We start from the raw sequence: 14,281 nt of genomic DNA on the forward strand, positions 1-14,281 counted from the left end.
AATGTATTTCTCTTACTCAGATTCATTTATAACTGCTTTCTAGAATTTTCTCAAAATATTTAATACAGCAAATTAATAAAAACTGTCTTTACTAGATTATTTTTTCAGCACAATGTGAAAAAATACTATGTAGGATGTAAAAGAAATCATCTATACAAACTTGTCATAGACTTCGTGAACCCATTGGAATGTTAAAGATTTAAAAAGAACTGATTTTTTTTTCTTCTCATTTTTGATGATTACATTGATGACTTTGCGACTACTTAATCCTAATGTTTATTTTTTTTTTATTTCAATGGGAATGATTTTGGTTAATAGAGGTATATTTATGGGTATTTCCTATCTAAATATGAAGATATATTTCAGCATATGTGTCCAGAAAAGAGGCAGTTTGGCTTATAAGCCTGTTATTTGTGGTAAGATCGTGATATGATTTGTCACATGACCAGATTTAATAACCCAGTCTACCTTTGTAGGGAGTCTACAGATCAAGAAGCTCTGTGGGTTCCACAAGAAGACCTGGTAGACAAGAAGGAGCAAGATCTGACCACAGTGGACACGGCCAATGCTCCTCTTCTAGACGACAGGTATAAAATTATAAAAGATATGAGAAATTAACTTCACAATGTTTTCCTAAACTCCATGGTTACCTGGTATACTTAAACTACATGTATTGTATTTCCTTAAGTTATAAAGTTCACAAAATGGATTCTTATGGAATTAGTTTTAAAGGAAGGTATCAGCTTTACTTTCAAATTGTATTTTCACCATAAATCTTATCTTAATTCTATTATCACAATATTTCTGGGTCTGAACTTTATCCTATAATCTCAAAATTTCTTTGTTTAAAGCTCGAAGGACATGACAACCCAACAGGACCATCCATCATCTCAGATACCATTTACCTCTATACAACCATCACACAACATCACCACAGATACCAGCCCTCTCCAACAGGAAAAGCAAGAACTCATCAACGGAGATACATGTCCTCTCCTACAGGAAAGGTAAGGTCACATCACCATAGATACCAGTCCCTTCCAATAGGAAAGGTAAGGCCATATCACCATAGATACTAGTCCCTTCCAACAGGAAAGGTAAGGTCATATCACCATAGATACCAGTCCCTTCCAATAGGAAAGGTAAGGTCACATCACCATAGATACCAGTCCCGTCCAACAGGAAAGGTAAGGTCATATCACCATAGATACCAGTCCATTCCAGCAGGAAAGGTAAGGCCACATCACCATAGATACCAGTCCCTTCCCAACAGGAAAGGTAAGGCCACATCACCATAGATACCAGTCCCTTCCTAACAGGAAAGGTAAGGCCACATCACCAAAGTTACCTGTCTTTTAGATATGAGTAGAAAATCACATTTTTAGACAGATTATGTTTTGAGTTCTGTTTTGATGATTAATTTGGTTTACAATTGAAGGAGGACGGACATAATCCCGACAAGTTCAGGAGAGAAGGAAAAGAGGATGACCAGGTGAGATAAGTCTTTTTAGGTGCTGTGAAACATGAACCTGAAGTGGTCAAATTTCGTTAGAACAAATTCATTCGGAAGTCTCGGGAGAACAAATTCATTCGGAAGTCTCGGGAGAATAACAATGTCCCTTATTTCAATCAATAATCCCGAGGAGTACAGAATGGGACAGGAAATCATTTTTCCCAAAAGACACTAATAACACACTAGACAATCTTTTCTCCTTTCGCGAAATATTTGTTTGTGATGAGTAATATGATTCACGCTTTTATATGTTTGAAGACATTTGTTTAAATTAAATAAATCATAGAAAACCATCTTAAATCGTACACAATGACCTGTTTTATCCCTGAGTATTCCTAACTACTTTGCAAATTTTTCACTTGCTTCCTGGTTTGTGCCAGGGGAGGTTAATCATCTACACTCTAATGAATGCGACATTGGAAAATCACCTCAAGCTCTTGGGTTGATAATAATGGCCCTCTGGTAGCAGTGTACAGTAAAAATGCCAAATTCTGAAAAATATGGCACATGTTTTAGATATGTAAACATTGCCAGTTAACCTTACATATAACCTCTAATAAAGTATATATATTTGAAATCTGTACAACATTTGCAATTTTAATAGAGCTCTGAAGGATAAGTAAACTGATATTTTCTGTGATTTTTAGAGCTGTGAATACCATGGTAACAGCTTAAAAAATTCTCAAAAATTGCAAAATATTATGATATTTGACCCAAAATGGCACAATTCTCTACACAATTTTTTTTCTGAAACCTATTTAAAATTAACTATCTCTATCCCAAAGACAGAATTAATCTTGTTTGGACATATGTTGTAAATTAAGTTTTTCCGCTATCTTACCTTTTCTGTGGGCTTCCATTTTGCGCTGTAGGCAAAACTAAATTTCCTGTGTAAACACACGTTCGGAAAATCCGGATATTTAAAATCCGGAACCAATTTATTGATTTTTGTTTTAATAAATGTGAAGCCTGTATGTACTACTTCATACTGAATGTACCAATTATAGTGTACATTTATTTTTTCATTTTTTATGCATATCATAATACAGGAGTTATTTCCTTAACAAAAAAATTGCCCATGGCCAGGCTGTCTTACTGTGGTGTGCTACCTTATACATCACTTTTTTAAATTCTAATTTTACTAAAAACCCCATGAATGTCTAGAATATGTTCCGACGAACAAAATGACATATCGGGTTACTGTGTATCTTTAATAGTCACCGAGTATTGCTGATTTCCCTGAGAGGTGTATTTTGACAACTTTTTCTCCCAATCCAGTAATAAGGGGAGGTAATTTTAAAGATGAAAACTCCCATAATTCTGTATATCTCTTGAATAAAGTTGTGTTTTGAGTTGAATGTGGTACTTTGAGTCTCTGTGCATGTAATCAAGCAAAAAAATACTATACAGCTATCAAATTTAGCCCTGTAATATGACGTCATAGTTACCAGACCATGAACAGAGCAATGGATCAACCTCACCCTCTGCTGTCATTCAACAGACAAGCTCCACCCCCTTTGACTCAACACTATTCCCTAATCAAAAGTCAAGATCCACCTGCTGTTAATCACCACTCTGTCAATCAGTACGCAAGCTCCACCTGCTGTAAATATCCAATCAGTCAGTCCAATCAACAGGCAAGATCCACCTGCTGTTAATCACCACTCTGTCAATCTGCTGTAAATATCCAATCAGTCAGTCCAATCATCAGACATGCTCCATCCCCTGTCAATCAACACACAAGCTCCATCCCTAGTCAATCACCACTCATCCCAGCCCCCTGTCAATCAACAGCCAAGTTCCACCCCCTGACAATCAACAGCCAAGTTCCACCCCCTGTCAATCAACACCAAAGTTCTACCGCCTGTTAGTCAACACTCAAGCTCTATCCCTTATCATTGAATACATAAGGCTCCACCCCTAAAGATCGACACATAATCTGACCCTGTAAATTAACACTGAAGCCCACTTCTCATTCACATTGCTTTCCACCGAGAGATTTTTACACAATCTAGTTTTTCATTGCTGCAGGATCTAAGCCTTTACATCACATATCTGATAAGATTCTCTAGTTAACACGCCTTTTTTATCACCATTTCTTGAAAATAGTTATGCAAACTACAATGTATTTCTCTTACTCAGATTCATATATAACCGCTTTCTAGAATTTTCTTAAAATATTTAATACAGCAAATTAATAAAAACTGTCTTTACTAGATTATTTTTTCAGCACAATGTGAAAAATAAACTCTGTGTATGATGTAAAAGAAATCATCAACAAATTTGTCATAGACTTCATGAACCCAGTGGAATATTAAAGTTTTAAAAACAAGTTGTTTTTTCTATCTCTCATTTTTTATGATTACATTGATGACTTTGCGACTACTTAATCCTAATGTTTAAATATTTTTTTATTTCAATGGGAATGATTTTGGTTAATAGAGGTATTTTTATGGGTATTTCCCATCTAAATATGAAGATATATTTCAGCAAATGTGTCCAGAAAAGAGGCAGTCTGGCTTATAAGCCTGTTATTTGCGGTAAGATCGTGATAGGATTTGTCACATGACCAGATTTAATAGCCCAGTCTACCTTTGTAGGGAGTCTACAGATCAGGAAGCTCTGTGGGTTCCACAAGAAGACCTGGCTCTGGTAGACAAGAAGGAGCAAGATCTGACCACAGTGGACACGGCCAATGCTCCTCTTCTAAACGACAGGTATAAAATTATAAAAGATATGAGAAATTAACTTCACAATGTTTTCCTAAACTCCATGGTTACCTGGTATACTTAAACTACATGTATTGTATTTCCTTAAGTTATAAAGTTCACAAAATGGATTCTTATGGAATTAGTTTTAAAGGAACGTACCAGCTATTGCTTTCAAATAGTATTTTTATCATAAATCTTAATTCTATTATCACAATATTTCAGGGTCTGAACTTTATCCTATAATCTCAAAATTTCTTTGTTTAAAGCTCGAAGGACATGACAACCCAACAGGACCATCCATCATCTCAGATACCATTTACCTCTATACAACCATCACACAACATCACCACACATACCAGCCCTCTTCAACAGGAAAAGCAAGAACTCATCAACGGAGATACATGTCCTCTCCTACAGGAAAGGTAAGGTCACATCACCATAGATGCCAGTCCCTTCCAATAGGAAAGGTAAGGTCACATCACCATAGATACCAGTCCCTTCCAACAGGAAAGGTTAGGTCATATCACCATAGATACCAGTCCCTTCCAACAGGAAAGGTAAGGTCATATCACCACAGATACCAGTCCCTTCCAATAGGAAAGGTAAGGCCACATCACCATAGATACCAGTCCCTTCCCAACAGGAAAGGTCAGGCCACATCACCAAAGTTACCTGTCTTTTAGATATGAGTAGAAAATCACATTTTTAGACAGATTATGTTTTGAGTTCTGTTTTGATGATTAATTTGGTTTACAATTGAAGGAGGACGGACATAATCCCGACAAGTTCAGGAGAGAAGGAAAAGAAGATGACCAGGTGAGATAAGTCTTTTTAGGTGCTGTGAAACATGAACCTGAAGTGGTCAAATTTCGTTAGAACAAATTCATTCGGAAGTCTCGGGAGAACAAATTCATTCAGAAGTCTCGGGAGAATAACAATGTCCCTTATTTCAATCAATAATCCCGAGGAGTACTGAATGGGACAGGAAATCATTTTTCCCAAAAGACACTAATAACACACTAGACAATCTTTTCTCCTTTCGCGAAATATTTGTTTGTGATGAGTAATATGATTCACGCTTTTATATGTTTGAAGACATTTGTTTAAATTAAATAAATCATAGAAAACCATCTTAAATCGTACACAATGACCTGTTTTATCCCTGAGTATTCCTAACTACTTTGCAAATTTTTCACTTGCTTCCTGGTTTGTGCCAGGGGAGGTTACTTGTATGCACTCTAATTAATGCGACATTGGAAAGTCACCTTGAGCTCTTAGGTTGATAAAAATGGCCCTCTGTTGTCGTATACTGTTTTAAGACTCGACTTACATTCAAGTTTAATCTGAAATTAAACCTTTGTTTATATCTATTTAATATCTTCCGACAAAGTCTTTTATTCAAGAGCTACAACAGGTGAGTGATACAGGTACATTGTGCCTCTTGTTTTCCTCAGCATGGTTTCCCCTTGGATAGTGAAGGGTTCAGAGATCACCTTAGCACCCTCAATGGATGTCACAGGCAGCCGCAACAAAACAGATACGTCACGGGGCAGTCCTACTGGACCAACCCAAACAGTACCACACCCCACACCAGTAACACAGGAATTAAGCACAGTGCCATCCAAACCTCCAACAATAAAGACCAACAGGTGAGAAATAAAAACCACCTAGCTCATTAGTTAGTTGCAGATTTTATGCTGAAATGACTATTGCTAGGTTTCTGTACTGGTTCCTATAATCTATTTTTGTACTACCAAGCATTATCTCCCTTTAGTTGGTTAGAGGTATTAAGGTGATCTTTATCACTGCTGGGGGTTTTAGATCATTACTCTAGATTGATCGGTTTTCGGTATATTTCAGACAACCTCCTCATACAGTCACAGTAGCACAAAACCTGCAGCTGGATCACACGCGGACTCCTCCCAGTACTGTCAGCAAAGCAACCTCAGATGCCACAACACCAGACTCGGGCATCCACAATGGACTGGACATTCCAGCAGTGTAAGTTTATACATGTTCCTACATTCAGGGTTTGAAGTATTATAACTTGACTTTGTTCAATTACCTGCGTTAAATAGTGTCAACCGTCACCAACTTTCCAATGCATAACCCCTCTCCCCCTCATTATAATGTTAATTTAGTAAATTTTACATGGGTACCAAGTATCTTGACTATGATGAGTTTCCAATCCCTATCTATATTTTTTATGATGAGTTTCCAATCGCTATCTATATTCTATGAGGAGTTTCCAATCCCTGTCTATATTTCATGATGAGTTTCCAATCCCTATCTATATTTCATGATGAGTTTTCAATCCCTATCTATATTTCATGATGAGTTTCCAATCCTTATCTATATTCTATGAGGAGTTTCCAATCCCTGTCTATATTTCATGATGAGTTTCCAATCCTTATCTATATTTCATGATGAGTTTCCAATCCCTATCTATATTTTATGATGAGTTTCCAATCGCTATCTATATTTCATGATGAGTTTCCAATCCCTATCTATATTTTATTATGAGTTTCCAATCTCTTTCTTTATTTAATGTGTACCGTGGGTATGTTCAATATGTTGTATATGAAGCATACTGGTATGTTTGTGTCAACCTGGAAATAAAATTCAATTGATTCAATAATTTTGTGCAGAAAGACAGAGATGCTGAATTCTCCATGGATAGTGGATGGATCACAGCTCATCCTTGTCCCAGGATGGGGTGCCTCAACAGACCCATCCACGAAAAACAAAAAGCACCAAGAGAGCATGACTGGGCAGAGGAAACAAACATCCAGGTGAGACTTTAATCTGAATCATCTTCATAAACAAACATCTAGATGAATCAGATTTTAATCTGTATTAAATATCAAGGTGAGATGAGTTTTTCAAGAGCTGTGCCCCTATTTAAGAAATAATTAACGATGATTCGTGTATTATTGCAGGATATACAACGAGGACGAGGATATTTTGCAATTAAATTAATAACGAAGGCCGCAACATTGCAGTATTGCATTATTTGTTGATGAAATATACAGGCAATACAGTACTACGATCAAGAGCCTCTATCATATGGCATTGATTTTGAAAATAAAAAAAAAAAGGATAAAAAAAAAAAGAAAAAAAAGTGGGGGCCTCCGTAGGATTCGAACTCGCGTCGTGATAAAAATATATTGAAAGACTAACCCATTAGCCCACTCGGCTATAGTTACCTTTTATGAAACGGGTGAATATTAGATATTTAAAATTATAACAGCCGTGACTCATGAGCGTGTATTATTTGCACGAGCGTGGGTTATTGGAAAATAATACATGGTTTTTAACCAATCAAAACTGGCGTTACATGGTAGAATATAACATAATATATGGGTCATTATCTATTAAGTCTGATTTATGATTGTATTACATGACATTATACTTTTTTATCTCTGTGCCTCTGCTTTTTACTTTTCTAGTGTGATGGACTCCACGCGGAAATCTTTGTCTGAAGCCGATCGGTGACATCAGGTTATAAAGGGATAAGAAAATAAGGTTTGTCTAGAAAACTATTAGACCTCTTCTTCAACCAGGCAGACAATTCAAAACAAACAGTTTTGCTTGGTGTATGGCTCAGGGAGAGAAAGCTTGTTGATTAAAAGAACTTTCTTCTAGGCCTATAGCATTGAAGATAACTGTCAGGATGAGTCCAGGGAAAGGATAACTTGACCAAATACCCTTTACCATGGTCCAAGGGTAATTGGTTAAAGTCAAATTATCTTTATACTGGGGATCCTTACCCCTGGTAGTCTGTGATGAAGTCAGCGAGTGGAACAGGGCTGGTCCCCTTCTGCAGGGCTTCAGGGTACAAGTTGTCAGTGTATGTAGCAGGTCCACATTCCTGAGGATTCTAGTCTAAACCTTACCTCATTATTGGCTAACCTGCATGAAGGGCAAGTGAGCTTAAGCCATGGTGTGGCGTCCAACGTCAATTTTTCATTTAAACAACTTCTTCTTAATAACCATGAGGCACAGAGACCAGATATTGTGGAATGCTGTAGAACCAGGTGAGCAGTACAGGCCCACTTGGCCTATTACTGTATACAACTCCCAAACATACATGCATTTACAAAACTGACATTGGTTCACATTGATTCTACAACTTTGCAGAATCCACAGCACTTTATTGTTTTAATGACAGGGTATACTGTTTAACTAACCAATCCTAGTGCTTATTGGGTAACATGTTAACTTATTGGTGTAAATGTGACCAATCATTGGACTTATTTAAGGGTACATGTTATTAGATTGGTTGAAACTTTCAACAATCATACTGCTTATTGGAATACATGTTGACTTATTGCTTGAAATGTGACCCATCATAGGACATATTTAAGGGTACATGGTATTTGATTGATTGAAAGTTGACCAATCATAGTGCTTATTTGGTACATGTTTTCTGATTGGCTGAAATACGACAAGTCAAATGCCTAATTGGAGTACATCTTATTTGATTGGTTGTAATGTTACCAATCATAGTGCTTATATGTACATTGTATGGGTACATGATATCTTTTTGGTTGAAATTTGACCAATCAGTGCATGTTATCATTATGAATTAATATTGTTGGTATATTTATCAAAGGGTTGGTAGATATTGTATTGTATTGGAGGCAATTATCTTGTTTGATATCTTGTTAACAGCAAATATTGTGTATTCAACTTAATGAAGCTAAGATCAACTCCCAAAGGACATAATATACATGGTTGCTTGTTAGAAATGAAGATTAAAACAATAATTTTTTTCCCTATGTTACAATAATTTTATACAAGACATGGTGTTATAAAGAAACAAATCTTAGTATGGCATTGGAGGCTTTATCATGTTTATTTATATGATTAAGATTGTCGTCACCAAGAAAACTACCTTTTCAGCAATAAGCTCAAATTCTAAACACTGTTATTTATTGCTCTGCAATAAGCCAACTCCCTACATTTAGTCAAAGTTTAGTGTTGCTCCCCCGGCTGTGATATGGAAATACATTCATGTTGAAATCCACCTCTATACCCACATGTGTGTATTTGGTCCTAGATCAAATCTCCAAGATTTATAACAGTTGTCTGTCAAATAATGCTCATTTTTCTTGTGACATTTTGTACAACTGACCTATACTCTAATTGTAACTGTCTCTTGGTCACATATTTATTTTTATATACATAACATGTATGTTGTTGTGTTTTGTCTCTATGTAAATGTTTAAATACTAAAATGATAAGTACTTATTTTGGAAGTTTGGTATATAAAATTATGATAATCACTCATTATCTATATACTAGCTGGAACCTCAAAAATTGCTGTCATCAGTAGAATGAATTTATTCATGTAAATAAATAAATTTAAAAAAAACACGCGCACACATTAGATGGAGATATCAACAATATAACTCTTTTAATCTGAATCATCATCAGAAAAAAGCATTCAGATGAGTCAGATATTAATCTGAATCATCATCGCAACAGACTTGACTCTGAATCATCATCCTATACAAACATCCAGGTGAGTCAGATTTTTAAACTGAATTATCATCATCAACAAACATCCAGGTGAGTCAGACTTTAATCTGAACTCTCCTCATAAATGAATATCCAAGTGAGTCGCACTTTAATCTAAATTATCATAAAAAAACATCCAAGTGATTCGAACTTTAATATGAATTATCATCATAAAAACATCCAAGTGAGTCAGACTTTAATCAGAATGCTCATCATTAACAAGCATTCAGGTGAGTCAGACTTTAACCTGAATCTTCACCATAAACAAACATCCAGGTGAATCAGACTTTAATCTGAATTATCATCACAAACATCCAGATGAATCTGCCTACACATGAACCAACTCTTTGATGAGATTATAGAAATGGTTTGGAGGTGCAGTAACTGTCCATAGATTGTGTATAATGTGTATTAGCAGCCATTCTATCACTACCGAGTTGACCTGTCTTTATGAAAAAGCAAATTTCGCTTCCATTTTATCTCAATCTTTCAACAGTTGCTTGCCATGAAGTATTGAGGAAAATTATGTTTTTAAATATGGATGATGATTTGTCTATTTAAAAGTCCTTCAAAGCAGGTTTGTTAACACCATTGCTAGATGGAAAACTGAACAGACTTATATAGTCATGTAATGAATAACATAATATCATGAATGTCATGATATTATGTTATTATCAATTGGAACATGAATTATACATAAGGATCAGTTTTTATTTAATATGAAATTGATAAAGAGTATTTTACTTTAGCAAGCTTTGGTCAAGTCTCATCCTATGAATTTAAAAATGTATGGTATTTTTCACAGAAAGAAGAATTTTGTTGAATAATTACTCTACAATTTACCATGTCGTAGATGAAATTTAAAATTGTTATGATGTAGGTCTCTGTTCATCATGGTGATAATGATGTACAAAACTATTTCAATTTGGTAGTGAAGTATGCATTATGAAGAACATAGATATTAACACAAATTGCAGATAAAATATGAAAGGGGGGTAACTCTAATAAAAAAGAAGAATCATGGTAAAGGGGAGATATCTTACAAGAGTTAACATTAACTTTTATCGATGTATATAATGAGTTTACATATAATAATATATTGATGATGTTTGGAAATAATTTGGACCTCGAGCATTGCGGACATTCAACCAGACCAGTAATTCTTCAGATATCTGTGTTGTTGCTGTGTGTTTTATTTCAGTTGAGTTGGAAATAATTAATTCTAGTGATGGGAAATAGAGTCTCCAATTAGTTATACAAATCTTCCACCCTCTTGTTTTTTTGTCTCACAGAAGACAAAAAAAATGGGTCCAATTGACATTTTGTCTGTGATTTAGTCCCATTCATAGATTATGCATTGTGATTGAAGAAATTATCTACCGATTCTTGTTCCTGGATTTTTTACTATGAGCTCAACATATTAGGTATTCGAGCACTCTGTATGTTACAGATACAGGTATACTTTGTGTGTTGATTTGTGACAGAATTTTATTGAAATGATCAGCACTATTTTTTATACATTGTAGATTATCATAGGTACCATGGATATGTAATTCTTCTATGTGATCTCTGAATTGGAATTCTTCACCTAGAGAGTGTATGAAATAGACAAGTTCTAAGTTTAAATTTCATATTATAAATTTCATACTATAAATTTCATATTATCCATTACTTCCAAATATGTAAAGCATTTATGAACAAAATTGAGAATGTTAGAGATGATATCATTTTCAAGAACATAAGGGGCTGCAATGATTAGAAATGATGTTTCTATATCGTCAGGGGCCTCAATCATGGGAAATAGTAATGTTTTATGGTAAAGGGTTCCAATGATTAGATAATTAGATATGTTTTCTGTAATTTAAAGGCTTCAGTGAATGGTTTTTACATTTTTGTAAGATATCTATAATTATCTTACTTGTTAAGCCAAAAAGGTCGTAGGTCATCAAGATATCACATGTTACACTGTGAGAGTTATAGAACTTGTTACAGTATATTAACAAGTACATGAAATGGCTTGTTTACAGTTACACACACTGATTTGTACACAGTGTTGGAGTGTATATTTACTAAATTGTTTTTTTCTTTTCTCATAGTGCAATGAAAAAATATTAATTAGGGCAAAATCTTGAGAAACTTGCCCTTGTGATGCAGTTAACACTGTGAGATATCTGCTTTAGTTAACCTTGGAGGTTAGTCTCTATCATTGAGCCACTTTGTTTAATTTCTTGTTTAAATTTTATTATTTTATATATTACCCTGAGGGTGTCACCTGATATCAGCACACCATTTTACCTGCCTTGTTTCCCTTAGAATCTGCAAAGTCCGACAACTCTGTAAATCTGAAGGAGATTAACGCAGATGCTGGTAATTTTTAATCTTTATTTATGATGCTATGCTGTTTAAGAAACAATGCTGCTAGTTAAATCATGTTCATGTACAGGTGTAGATAGAACATATAACAGTATTGTCACAGTCCAGTTTTATTATTTATTTGTTTTTCTTGACAAATGTGATATCTTCCTAAATTTAATTTCTGTTTATATACTAGTTAAAATTCCTGATAAGTGGACTGTATTGTGCCATTCAAATTAATATTGTTGTACAGTTAAAATTCCTGATAAGTGGACTGTATTGTGCCATTCAAATTAATATTGTTGTACACTGTTTTACGGGGTTCAAGTCCAGGGGGCTAGTGCACTGAAAATGGGCAAAAGTCAGGGTTGGGCATATCCCCTGAATATCCTTTGCAAAAGGGAAAAGTTCAGTGCCATCTAGGATTATAATATTGAAGAGGATAGCCTGATCTACATAAATATTCTATGAATGAAATATTTTTTAGATATAGCTCCAAAACAAGAAAGAAAGCACACATAGATATTCCAGATATTTACAGAACGGCAGTTCATGTTATACAGTACAGCGATACAGCATTCAGTATAATGAGTTTGACTATGCTCAAGTCATGTCATAATTATTTTGCATGTATATAAATTACAGTACCTTGTACGTATATATTGTGTTTATTTTTAAGTATTTGTCTGTCATTGGATATATAGTGACGGGTATATTGTTTGTCAGGCTTGGTGAAGAATTTTTTCGTGAGTACAGTGTGAAAATCTTGTGTAAGTCATTTTTGTATCGTATGATGAAATAGAAAAATCTTAAGAAACCGTAATCATTTAGTCTGATAGGATATTATATCTGTAAATTGAAGGTTACAATCTGAGAAGCTTCTTGCCCTTTAAGTTAGATGTCAAAATATTGATATATCATTTATGGTAATTCTTGATAAATAGTTACATAATTGTGCAATGACAAATATAATAGGTGTTTTAGTACTTAAAGATATAAGCTATAGACAATATCATACCTCTACTACAAAAGATTTCCATTAGATTATTTGATTTGTGACATAATTGTATGAGAGAGCTGTATGTGTTGATGAAACTTGGGTAAAAATATTAGTCTGAATAGCCCTTAAATTGTTTTAATTTTTCATTGAAATTTGTGAATTACAACGAATCCAACACTTTAATCCTTGAGAGGATGATCTGTATAAATCTAGAATGGATGATCTGAACATTAATAGGAAATTGTTGTTAAAAGATCATATCATAAAATCAATGCTGATGGTGGTACTAATTCCTGAAAAAAATCATCTCCCTTTGCTAAGTTGTACCATTTGAAAATAATTATCCCCCTTTGCTAAGTTGTACCATTTTTAAAGAATGATCTCCCTTTGCTGAATGATTACCAGTTCTAAAGAATAATCTCCCTTTGCTGAGTGGTTACCATTTTAAAAAATTATCTCCCTTTGCTGAATGATTACCAGTTGAAAAGAATTGCCTACCTTTGCTAAGTGATTATCAATTGTAAAGAATCGCCTAACTTTGCTAAGTTGTACCAGTTCTAAAGAATAATCTCCCATTGCTGAGTGGCTACCAGTTGTAAAGAATTACCTCCCATTGCTGAGTGGTTGCCAATTCAAAAGAATTATCTCCCTTTGGATAAAATTTGACCAGTCAGCATTGAACTGATGAGATTTTTGGATACAAACATATGTCTTGTCTTTGGTAAATTAAAATTTGATTTTATAATTTGTTCCTATGTGGTCATGCAAATTGTTAACTCACCACATGTATGATTTAATCATCGAAATTAAAAAATTTGGTGCTTTTTACAGTAGATAATTATGTTGTAACTTGTTGATTTTGAATTCCAATTTGTGTTTAAATCTATGTCAAATGTACAAATACAATTACGAACTTTTTTTATGTATGTATTTGATTAACTTGCCAGGAAAAATGATTTTTTTTTTTGACAAATTGTTCTTATGCATTATTGATTAATTTATATATTATACATACATGTAATATAAAAAAAACTTCTATTCATTTCTTTTCTGATATTCTTTAAGGATAGAATAATGACCATAGCATACAATATGGTAACAGTAAACGTGTTATGCACTGATGTATGCAAAGTATTTTTGAATACATTCAAGTTTTAGCTGATAAGTATAATTATAAAG

The 14,281-nt window shown here is 34.3% G+C and overlaps 1 protein-coding gene across 4 annotated transcripts in view; it reads left to right on the forward strand.

Annotated features, from left to right (window-relative positions):
• LOC117326208 (patched domain-containing protein 3-like) overlaps nucleotides 1-9,592 on the forward strand; it is a 62,216-nt gene extending 52,624 nt beyond the window's left edge. For 2 of the 4 annotated variants that reach the window (XM_033882861.1, XM_033882862.1), the window contains exons 20-26: nucleotides 4,114-4,230; nucleotides 4,491-4,646; nucleotides 4,987-5,040; nucleotides 5,679-5,873; nucleotides 6,085-6,225; nucleotides 6,873-7,016; nucleotides 7,674-9,592. In XM_033882861.1, the coding sequence (XP_033738752.1) occupies nucleotides 4,114-4,230; nucleotides 4,491-4,646; nucleotides 4,987-5,040; nucleotides 5,679-5,873; nucleotides 6,085-6,225; nucleotides 6,873-7,016; nucleotides 7,674-7,719 (853 nt within the window). In that variant the 3' untranslated portion in view covers nucleotides 7,720-9,592. Of the gene's footprint in view, nucleotides 1-476; nucleotides 588-851; nucleotides 1,008-1,438; nucleotides 1,943-4,113; nucleotides 4,231-4,490; nucleotides 4,647-4,986; nucleotides 5,041-5,678; nucleotides 5,874-6,084; nucleotides 6,226-6,872; nucleotides 7,017-7,673 lie in introns of those variants that run through there. The other 2 variants (XM_033882863.1, XM_033882864.1) reach the window with 2 other exon arrangements.
• The last annotated feature ends 4,689 nt before the right edge of the window (nucleotides 9,593-14,281 follow it).

This window comes from Pecten maximus, chromosome 4 (genome assembly GCF_902652985.1).
Source record: "Pecten maximus chromosome 4, xPecMax1.1, whole genome shotgun sequence".
Lineage (NCBI taxonomy): Eukaryota > Metazoa > Mollusca > Bivalvia > Pectinida > Pectinidae > Pecten > Pecten maximus.